This window comes from Phyllopteryx taeniolatus, chromosome 14 (genome assembly GCF_024500385.1).
Source record: "Phyllopteryx taeniolatus isolate TA_2022b chromosome 14, UOR_Ptae_1.2, whole genome shotgun sequence".
Classification (NCBI taxonomy): domain Eukaryota; kingdom Metazoa; phylum Chordata; class Actinopteri; order Syngnathiformes; family Syngnathidae; genus Phyllopteryx; species Phyllopteryx taeniolatus.
Window position 1 is genome coordinate 20,272,510 of NC_084515.1, and position 23,757 is coordinate 20,296,266.

General features: G+C 43.1%; 1 protein-coding gene across 1 annotated transcript; it reads right to left on the reverse strand.

Annotated features, from left to right (window-relative positions):
* Window positions 1-684: 684 nt before the first annotated feature.
* On the reverse strand, window positions 685-22,812 carry LOC133489060 (unconventional myosin-VIIa-like). The gene is made up of 50 exons (XM_061797748.1): window positions 22,686-22,812; window positions 22,468-22,497; window positions 22,230-22,331; window positions 21,985-22,137; window positions 20,758-20,826; window positions 20,567-20,682; window positions 20,331-20,458; window positions 20,050-20,192; window positions 19,209-19,322; window positions 18,796-18,949; window positions 18,308-18,384; window positions 18,089-18,208; window positions 17,516-17,658; window positions 17,205-17,415; window positions 16,992-17,127; window positions 16,202-16,368; window positions 15,989-16,129; window positions 15,732-15,890; window positions 15,279-15,371; window positions 14,960-15,054; window positions 14,625-14,709; window positions 14,424-14,525; window positions 13,878-13,994; window positions 13,583-13,804; window positions 13,277-13,495; window positions 13,035-13,190; window positions 12,696-12,758; window positions 12,491-12,615; window positions 12,217-12,343; window positions 10,718-10,837; window positions 10,441-10,614; window positions 10,093-10,320; window positions 9,350-9,517; window positions 9,097-9,214; window positions 8,355-8,481; window positions 8,120-8,271; window positions 7,840-8,021; window positions 7,634-7,743; window positions 7,291-7,406; window positions 6,811-6,964; window positions 6,572-6,727; window positions 6,290-6,395; window positions 6,107-6,220; window positions 5,920-6,007; window positions 5,743-5,840; window positions 5,482-5,667; window positions 5,270-5,386; window positions 3,841-3,924; window positions 2,372-2,491; window positions 685-2,280 (listed from the first exon to the last, which is right to left on the reverse strand). Exons 2-50 carry the CDS (start codon window positions 22,477-22,479, stop codon window positions 2,188-2,190), a joined length of 6,360 nt encoding a protein of 2,119 aa, XP_061653732.1. The 5' UTR covers window positions 22,480-22,497; window positions 22,686-22,812; the 3' UTR covers window positions 685-2,187.
* Window positions 22,813-23,757: the final 945 nt, after the last annotated feature.

Here is a 23,757-nt window from a genome sequence, read left to right on the forward strand (position 1 = left end):
TTTTCACAAATTCATACATATTCGTTCATCCCTGAGAAATAACGGAATTTATTTCGCTGTCTGCTACTGCAAAGTGGCTGCCTCATCCTGCCACTTCCGCAGACAGATCCCTCTGGTGCATTGCACCAACAGAATGAGGCATTAACGCGAAAGACAGCTGGAGTGATAAAGGAGGACCGTTTAGTAACAAGAAAGAAAAATAACAACTCTTTCGACACTCAGATGCATTTGTGTTACTTTTAAGGCAAAAAGCAATAGGAGAAAAATCTCATATCAAAAGAATGTCATCAGCATCTTCACAAATCATTCAACGTCATTTCAGACACCCAACGGGAAAGACATTTTGGCAATAAAATATTACTTTAGAATCGTTTTTCTACAAAACAAATATAACCTTTTGATGGACAACAACTGCTAATGATTCAAATACTCAGATCAGTCAAATTAATTGATTTTCGAATGGACATGTCTTTACCATTATTGATCAAAATATATGAATAAGATCTATTTCTTTTGGTGAGACATTTGTGTCTACTAATGTACGTAAGTTTTTTTGCAGGGCGGGAGGGGTGTGCAGGTGGGATGCTATAGCGATGTGTCTCGGGCAACATTACGTCTTTTGTTCCACATTTGGTGCAGTGCACCCAAAATCCTGTTGCCTCCTTGTATAATATATATATAAAAGCAATTTAAAAGGTTTCAGAAGTCAAGTCTTTGGATGCCATTTCTTCCTTTAATGACCTTTGTAAGACAAAGTTTCAGTTAGTGTTTCCATTTAAATACAACTTGCACAATAACTAAAGCAGTATTTGAAAATGCAATTGTTTGTACTGTACATTCATGTTGCCAATTAATAACATACTGCACCTCATGAGCACCTGCCCATGGTAACATGATTTTTTGGGGAGCACATGGTTTCCATGGTAACAGAGCAATAGTCTTAAAGCTAGGAGGAGGATTGTATAAAGTGACTACAGTACTATTTTAGACTATAATCCACAGCAACACAAGCACACACTTTTGGATGTCCTCCCGAGCTGCGGGCAGGCCATTTCGGGACATTTTGTCAGACATTTTACAAAATGCCTGAAAAACGGACACTTTCTATGAACAATTGAAAATATTTGACCGCAAAGTTAAGATTCTGTACAAAAGCTGCATCAAAAATTCTGCTTTCAAAGGATTATGCTCACTTTAACGGACATTGCCAGATGGGGATCATCCTAACCACGTTCGTTTTTGCGGTTGTAGAAGCGCAGTTCAATGTACTGAATGACAAGGGCAAAGATTTGGTGTCTAAAGTGGCAAGTAGTGCATGTTTAATCAATACTGTGTATCAAAAAGAATGAATGAGTAGCTTGAGGCAAAAAAAGGGTTTTATGTACAGTATACTAACAATTTAAAGGTTGTGTATTTTGTCTATTTCGACCTCCATATCGTGACTCTCTAACATGGACTTAGTAGAAAAGTATCAATATAATTTAAAAAAACACCTTGGTTTTGTCATACGAGGGTCCAGAAAAGGCCCCTCTGACAGCTACTTCTGTTTGACCCAGTTTTGTATCCGCTTTGTCCATATTTGGCTAAGACCGCCCCCTTTCCGCTGATTGGTTGCCTGCGTGTAGAAGACACACTTGTGAGAGAGCACGTGTTTGTTAGGTCGACAGCACTGGCGCGGGAGTGGAGAGGTAGGCGGAGATCTTTGTTAGTGACGTAGATAAGCTCGAGAAATTCCAATGACCTGATTTCAGGCCTCTCGGCAGAAAAACGTCTGAAACTCATGAATGCGTGGACGATTTTATTTTATATTTCACATGTTAATTTAGGCACCATAGAGACAATATTACATCCCAAATACTAGAAAAAGTTGGTTCGGCAAAATATGTCCCCTTTAAGAACTCGGCAAAAAATGGCTAAAACAGAAGTGAATAAAAAATGACTGCTGAAGATATACAATTTGTTTGAGACATAAATACATTTATTGTGTTGTATAATTTATAGTCTTGATAAACCTATACAGGAGCATATATATATATATATATATTTGTTTTTGTTGTTTTTTTCAAAATGACAAAGTATGAATTGGAATTATAATGAAGAAGATGCTGAAAATGGCAAAATGAAACCTTACTGTAAATATTCTTGTTCTTAATTACTTTGGCGCGTATATGCTGTAAATCATGCAGCTCAAGTAAACATGTGGTTTCTCGATCGAAAGGCCTGCCTTTGCCTTTCATACATCTTGACATAAGATCTGAGAAGGTCCTCCATTGTGTGGCCCTGGAACACGGCACAACAGTTATCGGCAATTGTTTTATTGAGAGCACATTCAACATGCTAAGCGACCGTCACGCAGGCGCGGGGCGCTCACCTGTGAGGTTTCACAGACAAAGACGTTCCCTCTGACCAAGGTGCCGATGGTCATCTGGAAGTAGCCGCCTACGCTGTGGCACTCTGTGATGCGGCTGAAAGGGTGCATGACCAGCAACTCCTGCGAGGTTCATATTACAGCCAAATATGTTCATAAGCAGTGTTGGGGAGTAACTCATTACATGTAACGAGACGACGCAAATCAATTACAAAATGTATGTAGTTGTAATCCATTACAATACTGGGCAAAAATTATGTACCGTAATTCAATTAGTTGCATTTGGAAATTTCCATGAAAAATTAAAATACCCGCAAAAGACACTATCTGTATTGTCGTATGAAGTGATATTGTCTAAACTGTTCACATTTGTCATTAGGTCAACATGGTATCGTGTTTTCCACATGCTCCACACATATAATGCAACAAACATTTTGTATAATGTATTTACATTTCATCATGTTTTGTTATCAGTTTATTATTTGTGTACAACCCCAATTCCAATGAAGTTGGGACGTTGTGTTAAACATAAATAAAAACAGAATACAATGATTTGCAAATTATGTTCAAGCTATATTTAATTGAATGCACTACAAACTTTTGGAACGTGTTGCAGCCATCAAATTCTAAGTTCATGATTATTTGATAAAAACAATCAAGTTGATCAGTTTGAACATGAAATATCTTCAATCTAGGTTGAACATGATTTGCAAATCATTGTATTCTGTTTTTATTTATGTTTAACACAACGTCCCAACTTCATTGGAATTGGGGTTGTTAAGAACAAATATGTGGTAAAATCCAACATAATGATAGTTTTCATCCATTTTTTTAGAGGAAACATCCAAGGATTCTGTTGCTGCATTCATTCAAAATCAAGAAAAGTCATCAAAATGTAACCCAATGTTACATTTGTTAGTTATATTACTTTATATATATATATTTATATTTGTTAGACTACTACTACATTTTCAACAGGGTCACTTGTACTTGTAACCAACTACATTTCCAGTCATCTTCCCAACACTGTTAATATGTCATTTTTGGTCAGCAATGATGAAATGATAAAAAAAACCAAAAGCAATAATCATAAAACTGCAAGTGATGGATTACTGATTAGGAATTGAACAAACATTACGTGGATGAAAAAACCTGACTTCAATGCGCAATGAAAACAGGTGGTCACAAAATGATGTACACCCGCACAATATCATGAGATCCAAAACAGAATTCAGTTTTAAAAAGTTGGGCTGGGCATTTTGCACAATTCCATTCTTCCAACTTTGTGGGGCCCTTTTCTATTGCAGCATGACTGTGCCCCCAAGATCCATCAGGACAAGGTTGGATAGGTTTGCTGTGGAAGAACTTCAACACCCTGACCTCAACCCCATCAAATTCCTTTGACATGAATTAGAATAGAGATTGTGAGCCAGGCCCTATTGTCCAACATCTGTGAGCGCTAGTGTGCATACCTTTGACTTTGGGTCTATTAAGCTCACACCTTGCTTACTGATGGCAATCAAAACTGGACTCGGGTAGCTTGACTCACACGTTTGCTGCAAAAATGGAAATAATCATCATGAATAATGCGCACATTTACCAGGCAATTTGCATATACAGTAAAACCTCGTTTATCGCGGTGCTTACCTTCCAGAAAACCCCCAAAATAAATGAAATCCGTGCAGTAGTGAGCAATTATTTGTTATTATATTATCATATCAATTAATTTTTCATACATCCAATTTAATGCCAATATGTGATACCTTATAAAGGTGCAGGTATTTTATTTGTCCTCTTGAGCTCACCAGCCACACACACTGCACAAACATATGCCTATTAAAGGCAACTGTCATCTGCTTGAATGACGTAAACAAAAGCCCGTGTGGCCATGGTGTGAACAGGCGAGTTTCTGTACTGTAGTTGTAGAAAATCAAGCTAAATATTGCTCTTTACTTACATTTGCTCCTGTCGATACTGTGATAAGTGTGTGCATTAGCTATTTGTCGGGCTTAGTTTGGTATTTGTGGATTTATTTCATAAAACTCTTGACTGTGGCTTGTGTTTTAAACAGTGGCTTTCTCAGCATGTTCTTTGTATCCTCAATCAATTTGGTGACTGACACATCGCACACATTGTGGATTCACAGAGCACTCCATAAAGTTAGGTTTAAAAAAAAAACAGTGTCATGGCCGAAGGAGGGTTTCTGTTAGCCTCGGAGTCCGATGAGCTTCACGGACACAGTCAAAACGGAAACGGGAGCATCGCTATTCGCTGGAGAAAGGGACCGCGGCGGAAGATTTAATGGGAGAATGTTAATCCAACACAGTGAGCCGTGAAGCTACAGCGGCTATGTAGCCAGCAGGCTAACTACTAGCTGGAAAGGCGGCATCTTGGTCCGCGAGGATTTATGGCACACAGCCGTGGCGGCGACAAGCGCAAAACAGACCAGGCAGAGATGCAACCTGTGGCCAAAATACTGCAAAGGAGCTTTGTGAAGTAACGCATTTTAAATGAAAAAGAAAAACATTTATTTATGGAACCGCGGTAGCTAAAATGCGGCAGTCAAAAGTAAAAATGTGCCCGCGTCCTCTCTCACCGTTTCAATAGATCGTTTTCAAATAATCAAATTAGACTTCTCACTTGTTGGACTATAGTTCTGGAATAGTACAAGGAGTAAAACAAAGAGAATTAATTCGATCATCGCTTGTTTCGTCCCAAGTCCGAGCACTAGTTGCCACATTAAAGTCATATATAGCCAATAAAACGGTTCCAGAGATGTGCAGGTGAGTATCTGCACTACGCTGACCTATAACAATATCTGTGACATACTCAATCCGCAATAAGTGAACCCCAATATAGCGAGGGAGTACTGCACACTAATAACTCATGCTTACAACTTACTTTCACTTCAAAGAAGGCACAGCCAAAGGTTGGCCAGCTTGATATGTCTTGCAGGAAGGCAATTTTGCATTCCTCCACTGTGATGCCACTCTGCTTGTTGTACGATGACATGATGTGCTACAAGAAAAGAATTTTCATGAAAGAGGGGGATGGGGATGTATGTATATTCACTTGGTAAGACTTTCAAATGTTCCCTTTCCACCCGCAGTTACCTTCTTCCATTCCTCAGGGGACGCGCTTTTGATCTGGTCCGCAGGGACCAAGTCTCTCAGCATTTTGGGGATCATGACAAACTGTGACCTGTCAGAATCCACTTTGGCTCTGAAAAGCAGCCCGCCGAGTCTGATCATGTCCTCTTTGCTGCAGTTGTGATGCCCCAGCAGATATTTAGGCAGCTCCTTTATGACAGCATTTAAGAATATGCAAGTTACAAGTTGAAAATGGTTGATGACATTGGAGAGCACTTTGGATACCTGAGGGAAGTGGAAGGTGAGGTCTGCAACCAAGTCTTTTCCTGGTATCACATTAAACCAGAGCTTCCTCTTGAAAATCAGAGCGTAGGCTAAGTTTACTGGTAAGAAAAATGTCTATTACAAACAGAGAAGCTGATAAATACAGAATGAAAAGAGTGTGTCTGTAGCCTGCATTACCTTCTCTGACTTTCTTCCCTTTCTTTGAAACGTCAGTTGCCTCCCGTAAACTGTCAAAGAAATAGTTCTGCTCAGTCAAGCTCAGCATCTGAAGTTAAAAGAAGATTACTGAACATTTTACAAAGTACTTTCCACTCCTTGTATACAAGTTAAGACCAAACCTGCACAGAAAACCGAAAAAACAAACCTTATTTGGTGTTTTCAAATAGAGGCCATAGCCATCGGGCGAGCTCAGTTTGATCTGAGAAGCAATATTGTAGCACAGATCTTGGATTGTAGTCGTAGATGTCACCTCAAATATCTGAACAGTACAAGTTCTATGTGAAAACCAGGAAAAACCCCAGGTTTACAGCAGTGTGTTGCGGCTTACGTCATTTGTGTCATTTGGAAAGTGAATTTTATGGAAAATGTGGGTGCTGTTCTGTTGGATGGCATCGACTTCAACCAGAGGAGGAGGATGTTTCCTGGGCTCCTTACTGAGCGTACAAAACAGACAGGAGACAACTGTTACTACTGTAGACATATTGACAACTTCAAACTACGTCCGGCACTCAGTAGCATCTTGCACTTGCAAGAGGAGAACTGATTGTATGCAGATTGTGATTGTGCAAATGTCCGTATGTGATGAGTATCTTTTCATCTGCAGTCTGACCTGCGCATCTGTTGCAGCCTCTGGAGACATCCTGCAGCCAGCGGTTCTCGGGGTCGTGACTCCAGGAAACGCTGAGTGTGTCTCATCAAATTCTGACTGGGCGGGAACATCCCTGAACACAACCACATGAGCTGCCAGCCACGCTCCATGCTCAACCTGCAGGGACAAAATGTTTCGGTGGCATTTAGGAATTTAGTGACGTGACGGCAATAAAAACCAACGTCCGCAGGCACAACTACCTGTTGCCATTACTGGTCATCTGTCTCATGATCTGGCAGTAGATCTCATCCTGCAGAAGATCGTGTTGCGCAGCTGGCCCGAAGATCTGGTCAGTCAACTCTATCGGACTGCGGACCTGTTTGATGGGGTAGTCACCCATGTACTTCAAAATAGGTGGCAACCAAGGTCAAGGACTTAACTCATCCTACAGTCAGAATCACACGGTGTCCCTTCATAAGTTCCAGAAAGGAGGATTCTTTGTTATAAAATAAAAGGCTGCTATGGATCCTATTTTTAAGAACCATTGCAAAGTGATTCACGTGCATCATCAAGTTTCCCTTCAGGCCCAGTTCACAATAGCCAACAGAAGAGAAAACGGACGGATCATTTTCAATAGTAGTGGTTGACCACACTCTGGGAAAACATCGCAATACTTTCAAATGAAGGTTTTCAACACAATCTGCATTATGTTATTGAAACAGACGTGGTTGGGAGGATATCAGTAAAAGCATTGCAGGCGAGGTAGTTCAGTTCAGAGTTGCGGACCAGGCTCTTCATGAGTGGCTGCTTCAGCAGTTCTTTGGTACGCACCCATAGCCTTTCTTTACCTAGAGGTCTGCCACAGAAGGGAAACACAGTGAGACGGGGTTAGAGATATATAATAAAAATGAAATTGGAAAAACAAATCCACAAACAGGTACATTTGCAAGTGCCAAACTGCGAGTGTGTGGGGGTCCACAGTATGTAAATAAAAGCTATTAGAGGGGGCCTTGAGGTTGACATATGTGCTCTCAAGGCTTAAAATTAGCAACATTGATTTGTAATGAAAAAGAGACATATCACCGAAAATTGTCAAGCGCAAACTCTCGTAAAGAGACAGGAGCAACAGTTTCTTCTCTCTGGGGCCCACTTTGTGCCGCGGATGATTTGCTCTGGCCTGGACTGAGCAGCTCCTGAGAGGGTCAATAAAATGCAAACAAGGCTTCATTCTCCCCAGGCTCTGTATGTCATCTTCTCTGTCAAATCAAATCTTATCGAAGATACAATACCAGCATGTCATCCGTGGGTCTGCTGAGAGTTGGGAGAAACGTAAATGCGTCCTTATGGATGGCACCACTGATATTTGTCTTCTGATTTGTAGCTTTGACCAGGTTCTTGTCAGAGGAATACCCTCGATCATTTTCTACCAGCAAGAGGTCTCCTTGTTTACAGACCAGGAATGTGGGATCATCTGGTGGAGGGAGAAGCACAGCGGTAAAAGGTTCTTCATGTGAGTGCGTGTGCGCGTCTAAAAGGAAAGGTTTCTAAAATGATGCTGTCGACTCCTACCTGATTTATTGCAATCATGGTGGGCCAGCGCGAACGCCGAGCGGGCTCGTAGTCCACTCAGGTTTTGGCCTACAAGTGCAGCCATGTCATCAGCTTTGCCACACGTGAGGACGAATTCGCCTCGAACTGTGGCTACACTCACCGACTGCTCACTTAAAAGGCCGCCGTGACAACAAATCAGAGCTTGCCAAAAAATGATGATACTGGCAGCAAAGAGGGAAAGCCTGAAGCATACCTCAACTTCGTGACTTGTTGTACCTCCAAGTAAGGTAGCTCGAGCAGTTTCTTGTCTTGTCCATCCATGAAGAAGATGCCGCTCCAGTTTACAGCCATGACAAACCTGCTTTTGGGCAACGTGGGTCCTGTGGATGTTCAATGGTTTTATTCGTTTCGTGACCGCAATGGTCACTCAAAACCATAATACCTCAAATCATCTTGCCCTATTGACATGACTGCAAATGCCATCAATCCATTCCATCTCCACATTGTACGCCTTCTGGTGTGTGCGCTTTGGCCACCACGACGCAGTATAAGACCGACATAGAGACAAACGTGAAGAAAAGTTTCACAACGGACTTAGTAAGCTGCGGTAATGTTAGTCGCAGAGGATAAAGTATATATCCGAAGTTATGTGGCCGTTTTAAATACAGAACAATTAATTGTCTTTCTTTGGTGTTTCGTTTGACAGTGAGAGTGGCAGTAAACAGTTTGAAGGCTCTTTTTGGAAGAATTGTTCACTAATTTTTGCCAAACTGCTGCTTGCTGTGAAGCGAGTTGAGTTGAGTTGAGTTGGGTTGAGTTGGCCGCCACCAAGTAGTACTCGTAAGTACCACTGAATATGGGAAAGTCATAATACAAAGTCTGGGTTATAAATGGAGCATAATGCGACATACTCAGTTGCCATTTGCAAGCTAGAGATAGAAAGAATGGCGCTGAAGATTCTAATCAGCGTGATGATATGCTGCATGTTGACTGACCTGACATCTTCGTAACTTCGTAAAACTTGGAGAAGTGGAGCGGCCAATCCACTCGAGCGCTGGCAACTAGTTCTCCTTTCACATTCTCTTTGCTCATGGTCCCCTTCGTGTAAGCACCCTGGGAGGTTAGGACCACACATTTCAAATTAGGTCTTGCTCAACTCAATATTTAAATCGGAACATATGCTCCAGAAACGCACACGCCTACATTTTGGGTGTGAGGGTCAGGCAGTACAATTTTCGTCTATCTTACCTGCAAGTATGCTGAGCTGATGAGTTGGATCCATTTTGCCATGGACTTGTTCTCAATCAGAGGTATAGCGATGCAGTCCTCAACAACCCTCTGCACATTCTCTTTGCTGTATGCTGCGCCAAACTGGATGAAGTAGTGCTTTGTTGCCATCTGGATATATTCATCCTCCTGAGGGGCGTAATGTCATTGGAGCGAGTACGTAAAAAGTGTTTTATGGTTTTGGGGGACACAATATGAAACGTATGCAGGTAACAAAAGGAAAATGCACATGCAGTTTTGTTGATGTTTGCTAGTCTAAACCTGTTAAATGTGTTAACTTCATATATGTCACAATGTTTTGATTCAGTCACAGAAGTTCATTATTACTGCAGTTGTAGTGTGCCTTGATGTTAAACTGCCCTGTATCAAACTGAGCGGTGTTTTGCTTTTTTTCCATTTCAGTCGACCACATGAGAGCTGTACAATAAACTGTAAGATGCGAGCACTATAACAAAGAAATAGTTCAATGATTACCTTCACTGAGAGGGTCAACCGAGGACATACGGGTAATATTATCTTTACCAGTCCCAAAGTGTAATGATTGGGGCTGCACACTCATTTATTAGAGTTAAAACTCAATCACCGTGAAGGCAGAATTTTCGGGATCGCGGGCGATTGCGCAAGTGTACCTCGTGAGGGCCTGTGATTGTCCTTTGCGTTATTCTACAATCGCGGTTTATAATGTATTGCGTGTAGAGCCTCACCTGTTCACTAGTGTACTCTCCCGACTTGACGGCCTGAATGACCTGCTTGTAGATGAGATCGGTGCTGACGGAGTCCTCAGAGCAGTCGTGCCAGGGCGTGAACAGCTCTTTGCGGATGGTAAACTGCACAGGGGTGTCCTTCTCCTGCTTGCCCCGTCGCCTCATCTCCTGCTCGCACTGAGACACGGCATCCAGCGCATGCTCGCCACAGTTGCCCAGAGACCACATCTGGGGTCAAAAGGTCAAAATGATTCACGTGTGCAAGTGTGCTTCAGGTCGATATGAGATATAACAAAGCCGGCCGTCACAGAAGTCCCTCTCCTGTTGACCGGAGGAAGTAAAGCTCACTTTATCAAAGAGGCGAATGTAGAGAGAGAATCCGTAAGTGTCTCGCAGATGAATCTTGTCAGCCGCAGCTTGACAGACCTCTGCAGAGGTGGAGGCCGAGTCCAGCTGCACGCTGACAGTCCTGTCGTCTGTCAGAGTCACAGTCACTTCGATAGGCTCCTTGGCTTTGGCAGCCTGTCAACAGGGAATAGGACAGCCCAGCCTGTTCATGAATGAAGACTTGCCCAATTCATTTGCACCTCCACAACTCAACAGCTCGAGACAAGGCAGCATGTACCTGCAGTTCCAACCAACAGGGCAGCTCTTTTCTTTCTCCGTTGGCTTTAATGCGATGCAGACGCTTTCTACAATATTCCGCGTAACCGTTTGGCCCCCTGCGGACAAAGCTCTCCAAATACTGTGTGGAAGAGTGAAATACGACACATGAAGTACTCGTTTTAAGAAAAAAAAAACCTGCGGTAGAGAAGCTAGTTAAGACTGGGAAAAGTTGAGCATGCAGCTCGAATGATGAGTGGAGATAAAACACGTGGGATTTTAATTGGACTTACATACTTTGGCATTATATAATACATTTTACTGAGTGTTGTTCACTTTATCCTTCATTACATGATAGGCTATTCGCCAGTTCGGAAATCAGAAATGATGTGCAGAACTGCAAAAAGGCGGCACATGCCAGCAGATCATCGCACTTAGCAACCATTCCATCGCAGCTGCTCATGTGACAGGCAACATTTGCGCATTGGGCTGGATTTACACTGCATGGTTGCCGTGACACAATTTAGATTTTGGCTCTCAAGTGCCACAATTCAGATATGCGTCATGGCAACGGAAATAGAAAAAGTTGAGTACCTTCAGATTGGACTCTGATAAGTACCAGATACGTAGTGGCGGCATCAGGTTGTTTTTCGACAGGACAGACTGGTACACTTCACAAAATAGATGGCATCATGACGAAAGAACATTATGTGAAATACTGAAGGAATATTTCTAAACATCAGCCGGGAAGTTAACGCTTGGGCGCAAATGGAAATGAACTGGATGTAATGAAATTGAAAATGTATGGGCAGACCTGAAAAGGCACGTACGTGTGAGCAAGGTGGCCTACAAACGTACTTCTCAGTCACACCACTTCTGTCAGGAGGAATGGGCCAAAATTGCTGTCATCTATTGTGAGAAGCTTGTAGAAGGAGATGCAAAAATGTTTGACCCAAGTCAGAGTTTAAAGGCAATGGCACCAAATACTCATGAAATGTATGGCAACTTCAGACTATGAAGAAAGTCGTGGAAAACCACAGAAAAACCATCGAAAATTAAATATGGTCTAAATAGACAAAATATTGCCGGTGCAGTAATGTGGATGTTATCGTCATTAAAAATCAGTGGTTGGAAAGAGTCAGCCCAGACCAACTAAACAGTGTGTAATGTTTAATACTTGTATTGTGCACGTATGTATGGTTGCTTACTTTGTTGTTGTCACCTGCCCACTGTTGATGCTTGTGGGGTTATTCGCGTGAAATTCTGGCGTCTGCAGAAGCGGATTGTTTGATGCGTTCCATCAGTGTAAACACAGTCATCTGGGCTACGTGTCGCTCGAAATGTCCACATAAATACATACACAAAAATATTGGATATTCGCATTCAATCGGAATTGGGCACTTGGACCCGCAGTGTAAATCCAGCCGTGGTCCTCAGTGGATTGAATGTGGCCTTGAGCGACAACATCTCTCAGAGTTGACACACAATGCAATTTCAAGCAATCAATGGGCAGAAGCTGACCTTGATGAAGAGGTCAGTCGGGGGGAAGATCCCCAGACAGATGGAGAGCAGGGCCCATCCTTGCATACAGCTCGTTCTCTTTCTATTCTGCGTCAGCTGCTTACAGATCTGACAGTAAATCTCGTCTCTGTGAGAAACAATCAAATCAACATAAATAAATAAAGGAATCGAGGATTCTTTTGCAGGTCTGCTTTGGGGGAGCTTCCTGATGATCTGAAAATGGAATTTGTCTGAGCCATTGAGAAGCCATTGGGACGATTCGCCATACTCTCACCTTATGCCTCGTTTGGACAGAGCGTATCCAACAATAATGTGCAGTTTTTCCAGAGGGGAAAGTGGCCTGTCCAGTGTCGGACCCTCTCCGATCAAAACATCCTCATCCTCTGTGACGTTCTCGGGCTGGTTTGTTGAGTCAAAGGAAATGGTTCAATGATCAACAAAAACACAATTCAAATATGGAAGCGTGCGTGTGGACTAACCTCCTCAGGAATAGCAGAGGCTTTCCTGATTCCATGTTTTTTCTTGTTCTTCCTTAGTATTTTCTAAGAGGTAAGTGACAAAACCAAATTGTATGAATGCAGAAAAAATGTGAAATCTTTTTCTCCGCCGTGACCCTGGTGCGGAAATTGACGGATGGGTGGATGGATGGATGGATGGATGGATGTTTTTCCCCTCTGTGGAGGTTTAAGTGTCCAGCGATTCCAAATGTTTCCGTGGCCTTTACATTCATTTTGGATCATAATTAATAACACTCAGTACTAAATAGAAAATCCCGGTTCTGCGATTAGACGAAAGGCTTGCGACTCTCGCTCACTTACCTGGTCGAGTCCCACCAGGTTGCTCAGCCTCCTGGCCTGCCTGTGAGGCAGATGGCGAGAGATGCTGAGGGAGACCTGAGAAGTCGCATCCTGAGATCTGGGCTCCTGCAGGTCCCCCATGAATCGGAGTATAATCCACCATACGGTCAGGCACGCCTAAATAGACATGACAGAGGAGGTCCGCAGAGAGCAAAAGAAATCCTGGAAGACGGAGTACGCAAAGTGCACGTTCGACTGTTCACCAATGTGTCGCCCTCGTCGTCGTGTTGGAGAAGAGGCTTCTTGAGCCTCTGGTTTATGTGCGTGTGGCTCACGTCGCCCTGGAAGTGAAGAATGCTAAAGTTGTAGAAGGAAAACTCCTCTGTGAAATCTTCAAAGTCATCCTCCTCTTCTTCGAGAGACGGCGTCAGGGTCGCTGTGTCTGAGGCCGCAATGCTTATCTCAGACCTGGTCTCTGCTTTCTGCACAGTTCCAATGACCAGATGTTAGCCTGTACAGTTTGAACCGCGTTTGCTCGATCGACATCATTTCCGAAGCTATCATCAAACCTCCATTTCCTCTGATTCAAATTCGTCGCACAACGTAACCGTCACAAAAGGCACGGGCGGCACGCCGCTTTTATCCTCCACCAAATCCACCTCACTGATTGGCTCCAGCTCCTCATCGGCTCGCTGAGCTTGAATGATGACTTCTTCTAGTTGCCGCTGAAGCTCCAAGGCAATGTCCTCTTCTGCTTCACGCTCCTGTGGTGCATGCAGCTCAGCGAGGCCCTGGTATAAGTGTTCGACGGAGTATAGAAATCTTACAATGCCTATTTTTAATTCCAAGAGGTTCAGCATGTACCTCAACCCTCAATCCCGGAAAGGACCGTCTTGCCAGGAGTCCTCTGGTGTAAGCCTGCAGCAGTATGACTGCCTCTCTCTTACGCTTCCAACTCTTCCTCGCCCGGTAACCCCGCACCTACACGAGGTCTCAGGGATTACTCATCTCACGTTGAGTTCATTATGTTTTACGCTGCTTTAGACCCAAACAAAACGGAAACTGCAAAGCTAGACACTCAAATATCTGTGTCCTGAAGTTGCCGATTATGTCCACCGTCTTTCATAGATCGCACCTTTCATGATGACAAATGACAAACATCTCAATCTGGATCCACACATAAATGTAAATCAAGAGTTCCACTTTGCCTTCGTGGGAAATCGCTCGAGTTATTCTGCTAACAAGCGAGGTAAACCTCCTGCCCCGGAAGTAATAACGTACATTGTCTATTCAAAAATCGATTTGAAAATGCTGAACTCCAAAAGACATTTCCTCCAAAATGTGACGCTTAACTAAAACAATAGAGCAGATCGGTACATATTGTGTGCAAGCATGATCTTGATTACATACGTGAGTTTGTAAAGTGAGCGTTGCGGCTCGTTGCCTTTGATACAGGGACTGACGCTTCCGACCGCGAATCTTTGACACGAGGCGTTCAAAACCCCGCAGGAGCTATTTCGAGAAAGAGTGGGAGGAAAAATGGTTTGAGACAATTTGACTGCAGGTGCCGAAATAACAGCAGAATGTCAGCTACGATGTTGAAAACGGGACCTTTTCTCCTGCTTTATTCTCCCTGTAAGCTCTCCAGTTTTTCTGCAACACCACAACCGCCCTCCGCTTCTTCAGAAAAGAGCGTCTAAAAAAGATGCAAAGCAATAAGAACTCTGGAGCTGCGCTGTAACCTCACCGGCCACAACTTTGAGTTAAGCGAGACCATGAGCTCTAATAAGGAATCATTTATTCTTTATTTTTTGTGCCAATTTTTGCAACATTAGAGGGATAAAACATTAGAAACATGTGAATAAACACTATTTTGTATTGTCCGTTCAAATTGTCTGCATTCCTATCCTGATTTATACGAGCTATATTCGGAATGAAAATTGCACCTGTGCTTGTATCCCAGCATGAATCGCTGGATCACAAGAGCTTTCATGCTGAGCTCTTCTTCCCTCAGGCGTTCCAGGACAGCATCATGAGCGTCCTGGAAAATAATGAAGCAACTATTTGCAGTTTCATCATTAGTCGGGGAAATCTCTGCTATAGATTGCCAGATATTGAAAAATAGCAAGAACTGAAAAGCCCCAAAACGCCTCAGCGATTATGCAGATCTAGTTTCGGAGCAGACCATTTAACCCAGCGTGAAAATACTGTCAAAACATACAAACCGATAAATGCAAAACGTGCTAAACGAAAGGTTTTCAGAACCTTCAGGAAGATCTTGGTCTTCCCGATTTTCCACTCGTCAGGTGCTGCAAACGCTGTCTGGCAGATGGCGTCACAACAGGCGGCAGCTGTGTTCTGCGGAGAGAACATTCCATTGATGAATACTGACAGGAAGCCGCCGCCGCCGTTCATCCGCGGCGAATGTTACACGAAGCAGAAACACATACGCTCGCTGGCCACTCCATTAGGTAAACTTGCTCAGTCTACTGTGATCCAAAACAAAAAGCCCCATTCAATATTCCGCATTGAAAAAGATAATAATGTCCAGTTTGGACTGAATTCGAATTTAACAACAAGGTTATTACTGTGGCTGTCGTTTGCAGTTTTTGTGTCTCGGTACGGGAAGATGCGGCGGCGGTTCTCAAACAATCACCACAATAAACATATGTTGGAATCAGTTCATCTGCTTTAAATGAGCAGTGAAATGTGACTAACAGTTTTGGGGTCGCAGATGGCTGTCTTCAAGAGCACTCTGTAGCGAGTCAAGAATTCGGCAAAGGTGTGGCGAACGGGATAGCCCAGTTCCCTGATGCGGATGGTATCCATCATGCCAGAGTAGTTCAGCTGACGCATGCAAAGTTCCCGGTCAAAGTCCTTAGAGTGGCAGAACAAACAGGATTTTAGCAGACTGAATACATCTTCTACGATTCACACTTAGGAAAGAATTTAAACGGGCGAATGTCGGTACGCACCTCGGACTGCTTGCTGTTGTTTGGTTTGAAGCAGCGGATGAAGTACGGTTGGCAGGCAGAGAGAGCCTTCATGAGGGCGTCCAGAGACTTCCGGAACTGACCGCTGAGGGTTGGCACTTGATTGCGGGTGTCAGTAGGGGACTGCGTCAACAATAACACATTTTGGAATGAAGAGGTGTTGTTCATTACAAGACATGGATTTGGTTTTCATACCCGCATGGAATTCCTGGGTGTGATCATGACCCTCTTGTTATTTGTCATCTTGATTCCATTGAATGAAAGCTCCACCATGAAAATCTGCTGAAGCAGCTTGTTGGAGGACATGTCGACCATTTTGAATATGTCAGAGCTTACAGCGTCTCTATTCTTCTCAAGGAACCCTTCAGAGAAACCAAGAAAAAGAAAAGATTGACCGTCAAACATTTGGGGCCCAATGTATTCATTTTGGCACTTTTAGGTATGTTTAACTCCGAGATTCCCAACCACTGTGATCGTTAGGTGTGTCGTGGGAAATGATCTCAACGCACTTATCTGGTCGGAAAACCATCTTTTTTTTTTTTTTTTTTAACTCCGTATGATTTCTCTTTTTTCATCCATCAACACCAGCGATGTACAGCGAACAATGAATTGCTCCTCCACTAGACGGCAGGAGGCGCAATTAATAAAACAAGAACTGCTTTGTGCTCAAGTGAACGGGTTCCGGTTTCACACTGAGCAAGGACATTCCTCGGTAAATTGAGAGCAGATCATCATGATCTTCATATACTGTACATTTGTTTGGTGTTGATTTTTGTCATGTAAAAATATCAAAGATGTGCGCTGGCTCAGTGAAGGTTGGAACACACTGCTTCGAATGACTTCAAGGCTATATTTAGGCTTTGAAGGAAGAATTTCATTGACTTTCCGTCAGGTTTTTATATAAAGTGCTAAACAAATGTAATGGTAGATGAAGATGAAGCCCTTACTCTTGATTTGGATGTGGACAATTTGTTTGTTTGCCTACCTTGGGAGTCATAATAAACAGTGCCTGCAAAATGGTGAATCCCAAAGTCAGTGTCACGTTCCCTCTTGGAGGGGATGTAGGTCTCGTCTCCACGATGCTGCCCATTCATCTTGCTGAGCATCGTCAGATCTGAGCCCTGCCACGCACCACAACAATAACTTGAAAACAGGGACAAATATTTCGTTTCAGCAGATACATGTAGTACAACGCCACCTTTGGAAAGTGGCTCTCCTCGTCGATCAGAGCCAGAAGGTTGCAGGGTTTCCCGGCCAGAAGATCCAGAATCTTCTGATTGTCAACAAAGCTGATGTTATTCCACACAATGTTTTCTTTCAGATATTCCTTCTGCTCCTGCTTGAAGATGTGACCCACAAAGAACTGCTGCAGCTTCTCATTTGCAAAGTTTATGCACAACTGTTCAAAACTGAGGGGGGAAAAAAAAGGGGATTTTTATTCAATTCTGGAGGTGACTTTTATAAAATGCTTTTATTTTGTATGCAAAGTAGTCGTGCAAGTCTTATGACCTGTTAGTCTGGAAGTTCTCAAAGCCAAATATGTCAAGCAGGCCGATCGACAGAAATGATGATTTGGGGTTGCCAGCAATCCTTTTGTGGATGACACCATTGATTTTCCCAACAATCCACACGAAGAGTTTATTGTAGATTGCCTGAGAGACAAAACATACTCATCAACTTTCAATCAGGTCTTAAAGTTGAATGCGAACTTACGTGCAAGGAGAACGAATGACTAAAAAGGCCTTGATCATCGTTCGTAACAGGTTATACTCAAAATATTAGGGCACCTGCTCGCACCTACACATGCTATAACAAATTCTACTCTTAACGGTTCAACTTTGCAAAATATTTTGGAGAGCATCTGTGGCATATATGTGAATATATTTAGATAGAATTATAATTGCCTATAAATGCCACAATAGAACAGAAAGGAACGACTTCTTTTGTCTCATCGGGGCTGAAACCTAATTCAAGATGCCACAAGATGACTACAGTGGAAAATACACAGCAACAGGGATTAAAAAAAGAAAAAAAAAAATCATCGAGAAAAGAAAAATGTGAGTCGGTGTTAGTGGCTCAGACCTTTACAAAGGCATCTCTACATGCAGAGGCCTGCTCACAGTCAAGGGGTTTGGTCACCCGCTCTCTGTTGGTCATAAAGGAACGATGGGTCAAACTGCTGGCCAGCACGGAATTCGGGACCTGCGCGAAACATGCGGAATTCCACAAACGGGATATATCTCTGTTGCTGCAGCAGTTGCATATTGAGCCAGCTCCCGAAGGTGATAAGACAAGACAAACCTCGAGCAGTGATGCAGCAATGCTGAAATGCTCCGATTTGCTGACATCGCTGCTTTCCAAGTTATTTTGGGTGTTAGCTGTGGCAAATAACAGAACACAATGATTGAGAAGAATATCGGGGCATCGTCACACTGCTTGGCCTTCCCCAAAATGCTCCCGTACGTTTGGAAGGTATTATGAATTAAGAGTCAAGAAAAATGGGGCATCGGCCAACATCTTGTCGGCTACAAACGTGTGGGGATCCTTTTTCTTTCTCCAAATGTGTAAGCACCGTGGGGCCAAATGTAAAGGCGAAACTATGTTAAATCAAAAAGGCACAGCTTGCTATATTCATTCTGTGCACTTACTTACTGTATTGGAATCCTTCGTTGACAATTTTCAGTAGCTGCAGTAGGGTAATATTATATTAACTGGCTCGTGATTTTTTTTTTTTTGTGTGTCCCCGTTTGATAATGACATGACAATTACATATTTCAAACAACACTTGCCTTCAAAGTAGACGTTTCCCAGGTGTAATATAGCTGCGAGCAGCTTGAGAATCTCATAACACTGCTGATCTGAGAACATCAGAGTTTTCATAGCAGATCGAATACGCCCCAAGTCCGCGGCGTCATCCCTGGCTTCACATGTGATACAGCCCCCCTGTAATATAGAACAGTAGTACTTATTTGACAGGCGACAATGTTCAACGGTAGCGGAACACATTTCCCGTACAGGTCATAAAGGGTGGAGGAAGGGCAAGCGTTTTCTTCCAAACACGGTTCACGTCAAGGGGGGAATTTGCTTGGAAATCTGAACAAAGTGCCAGTTTGTGCAGATTGAAAGAAATATTCACTTTTTAAAGCCAAAAGTACGAAGAATTCTAACAAAAGTTGTGTCATTCGGCAGTATCATGCAGTACCTTGGTAAGGAAGATGTAGTCCTTAGCATTTTGGAGATGCAGATTTTTCTTCTCTTCTGCTGAGATTCCTGCCAGCATGAAGTAGAAGACATGGTAGTTTCGCTCCTCCTGCGCCTGCGGTGGAGAAAACAATGAGCATCACATTTTTCTACATGTTTTATTCTACATTTTCAAGCGCAACACTGAAGACATTAAGCTTTGGCACAAATTCAAACAGTCAGTGTGCAGATTGTGGAACCGTACATTTCCTGGACCGTCCCCTCGCAGTAAGTCAGCACACAGCCGCTCAGCTCTAAACCGCCATCAACAAAAATGAGTACACCCCTCCATGAAAAAGTCAGCATGTTTTGTGTGGCCGCCATTATTTTCCAGCACTGTCTTAACCCTCTTGGGTACGGAGTTCACCAGGTTGCCACCGGAATCCTTTTCCACTCACGGAGCTGATGAAGGTCAAGAGACTTTGTGCGCCTCCGCCTTCCATCAACAATTCTTTTTGTCTCTCCCAGAATGTTTGGCCATATTGAAACTTCCGACCGAGTGAGAGCGATATTATTTCGTGTTATTTGACACTGATATACCAGCTGTGCACTGACTCATTTCTTCAGTATTGTCCCATGAAAAGATATCATTGACAAAGATGCGAGGGCCATACTTTGGTGAGGAACTATGGGTTTATTATCGCCCATCTATAATCAGCCCCTTCTGCAGCAATGTCTTATCGCTTGCACCATGAGAGTGGCTTTAAGCGGACAGCTCAGTGTACCTATATCTCCAGAGCTCCGCTGGCAGCCCCACCCCGTGGACTGATAACATGTGGCTTCGTCGAAGATAGTCGCCTCACCTGACGGCAGACACGAGATTTCTCCAACAGGTACTGCTCCACGCGAGCGCCCTCGATCACGCCACCCTCATTGAAGAAGATCTCCAAATATTTTCCAAAACGACTGGAGTTGTCATTCTTGATGGTCTTCGCGTTTCCAAAAGCTTGGAAAGTTAGGATTCAACAAAACAAGTTTTCACATATGCAACGATCTAATAGTTAGGTGAACTATACATGCGTGGCATCGCAGTTGGAAGATCCCTGCAGAGTTGAAAGTCAAATTGTCTTAAGTGTTGCAATACCTTCCAATATTGGGTTGGACTCCAAGATCTGTTTTTCAATCTGCTGTTGAGAGAGCTCACCGCTGACTGCTGCCAAGTACTGCAAGATCAACTTGGTGCTTTCAGTTTTGCCTGCTCCAGACTCTCCACTTAGAGAGAGAGAGAGAGAGAGAGAGAGAGAGAGAACACTTTCAATCCCCATTGGCTGTTTTCCGTGATCTTGCCTTCAGGTTTCTGTTAAGGAGCAATAATCCAACCTGATGATGCAACACTGGTTCCTAAAATGGCGCTTCATGTTGAAGTAGCAGGATTCCGCGATGGCAAAGATGTGTGGAGGGAGTTCTCCAAGCTTTTTTCCACGGTACAGTCTTACCTGAAGGACAGCAATCATGTGGAAATGTGTAAATATGTGGCAATCACTAAGGTACTAAGGTGCTCACAGCCTCACCTGGTCATCTGAATAGATGGGAAAGACTTGGTATGGGTTCACCGCCACCAGCACTGAGCCTGTGTAAGTCTGGAGGATAAGTATCAGAAGACCTTAAGTAGTGCAAGTAAGTCCGAGCAGTTCCATAATGCACTCAGTTCATTTGAATTGAGGCTTTTATAAGATCTACCTGAGACTTTTGACTATGATACACAGCAACGTTATTTTTGCAGAGCGATGGGAATTTTTGTGTGTGTTTTTTTAAATCGCATCGCAGTAGCCTACACGAGAAAAGTAACTGAGTAAAAGTATAATTCTATTACTGAAGAAAAAATAACAACACATTAAGGTTTTATGACAAATACATTTGAGGCAATACAAAACTCACTTTTATGTTAGAAATGTGTAAATTCATGTAGTTATAATGAGATGAAAACATTACACAGGCGGGGGACACAGAGTCCGTCTTAGCCATGTTCCGCACCTCCATTGTTCATCAAGCCATGAACTTAAACTCTCGCTGGAGAGTGTGAAGCTGTTGAGATGAGAATCAGCACCTCCAAATTTAAGGCCATGGTCCTCAGTTGGAAAAGGTTGGCGTGACCTCTGAGCTCCTGCCCCAAGTGGAGGAGTTCAAGTACACTATATTGCCAAAAGTATTGGCTCAACTGCCTTGACTCACATATGAATTTAAGTGACGTCCCATTCTTAATCCATACGGTTTAATATAACAACGGTCCACCCTCTGCAGTTACAATATCTTCAACTCTTCTGGGAAGGTTTTCCCACAAGGTTTACGAGTGAGTTTTGGGGAATTTATGACCATTCGTCCAGAAGCGCATTTGTGACGTCACACACTGATGCTGGCCGCCAAAAGCTGGCACTCAATCTCCGCTCTAATTCATCCAAAAGTGTTCTGTAGGGTTGGGGTCACGATTGTGCAGGCCAGTCAAGTTCATCGGTGTCTTTACGAAACGTGATTTGTGCACTGATGCAGTCATGTTGGAAGAGGAAGGGGCCATCTCCAAACTATTCCCACAAAGTGGGAAATGTCCAAAATATTCGCCAGTGAAAGGAACTGAATGCTTCAGCATACAAAGAGGTTTTGGACAGGCAAACAGTTTGGGGATTCCCCCTTCCTTGTCAGTGCACCAGTGCACAAAGCAAGGTCCATAAAGAGACGGACGGATGAGAGAGTTTGGTGTGGATGAATTTAACCGGCCTTCACAGGCCTCTTGTGTATCTTACGTAGATGAGTCCTTGTTTGTGGCGTAGCAGCAGGTTTCGTAGTAGGCCAGCCTCTGTCATGTCCCCCAGTTTGATCATGTCGTCCACCCCCTCCACTGATGTAGGGTGCATGATCTTGAGGGAGGCTTCCTGCTCCGGCGACAGACTGTGCTCCTGGAATCGAAAGTAGGTCATTCAATGACACAGCGGTTTTAATGGTGACTCGACGTCACTGGTGATGTTCAAAATGCTTGTTAAGGGGTTACCTTTCCCACATCATCGACCAGTAAGCGCTGACCGCTTGGTGTTACTTTGACCCTAGCCCCGATGGGCACTGCAGTGTCCGAGTCCAGCCAAACCCACTCCCCCTGAAAGCAGCAAGCACGATTCAAATCACGACATCAATTCATAACATAGTATATTATAATAATACATCATCATATATTGTAATATTTCTCAGGATAACTGAGAACCGTAATGCAACTTTGGGTATTTCAGTCTCACCTTTCTCAGCATCACCAATTTGCAATGTTCCTAGCATCCAGAACATACAAACTGACGTAAGATAATAACCAAAAGAGTTTTCATTTTCAGAGCAATGCCGGAACACAAAATCTATCCATAAAATGAGGCCAACAGTTCACAATAAAGAATTGGTCAGCAGATCACTTGGTGCTCAGTTTGTTCACGCTCGTAGCGAAATAGAATGTAACCAGGCGTACCTTTCAATTGCTGTATCAGGTATCTTCATGAAATCCCTTATTGGAGCCTTCTGTAGAGTTGCTCTCTCTGTTATGTTATGCTCACTGCGGAGAGGGAGGAAACACTCGGACACATAAGTCTTTATGGCACTTTGACTTTGTACTGACAGGCCCAGCAGGAAGTAGGGCAAAAAAGGTGGCGGTTACCTTCCACTGGAATAATTACGCATCTTATAATGAGGCTGCGGCCTACGTAGTGAATTTATATGCGCACTTTGGACCCTCGCGGCATATATGAGGCGTGACTGTCAAGCATCTCTCGGATTGTCGAAGCAATAAAGATGTAAATAGGAGATAAGACTGATCAACAAAGAGGGAATCACAACTCTCTTCTGGGCGCATCCGTGTTGTTGTTATCAGTGGCCATATTGGTTTGGTAACCACTAGAGTTTGATTTGATTTGGTTTTACTGTAAATTTCCAGAAGCCATCAGTTGAATGTACACGTCACAAGTTAATGTAGCTGTAAAATATAAAGCATATGTTATCGTAAACATGTTGAGCATTACACAAAAATTGACCTTGGAAAAAAAAATGCAACTGAACTTGAAACAAGATCAGCATAAAATAAAATTGGAATTGTTCCCGGCACTACTAGGTAATGGCATTTGTTGGATTTATTGCTGCCTGGAGTGTATAGGTGTGGCAATGATAACATGCTTTACTGAAGCATGATGACGTTGGATATAAAGATGAACCTTTTGCCCACTTACGTTTATCATGACGCCAGAATTGCTCCTTTGTGTTTGTGAGGTGCACATGGGATAAAATGAAATAAAATAAAATAAAATAAAATGGAATCAAAAGAAAATGATTTACCCAATTGTGTCAAGAATACCTGCAAAATTATGTTGAAAAAAAAAGGCAGGCATTAGCAACAGAATTAAGACCTAAAATAAAATGGTTGCATAAAGGTATGCGGACTTCGACTACTGTACTTCGGCATCAAACTGCTTTCTTCACACAACCTTTGATAATAGGGCGTTAAGTTTATTTAGGTGCATGAGTACATCAGAATCACCCATTTCGTCTGG

What these genes read in the sequence shown, in the direction of transcription:
- LOC133489060 (XM_061797748.1), bottom strand. An exon ending in GAGAACTTCCAGACTAACAG is followed by an intron (nt 17,416 to 17,515) that starts GTCATAAGACTT and finishes TTCCCCCCTCAG; the next exon opens with TTTTGAACAGTTGTGCATAA. An exon ending in CCTCTGCTATTCCTGAGGAG is followed by an intron (nt 12,616 to 12,695) that starts GTTAGTCCACAC and finishes TCAACAAACCAG; the next exon opens with CCCGAGAACGTCACAGAGGA.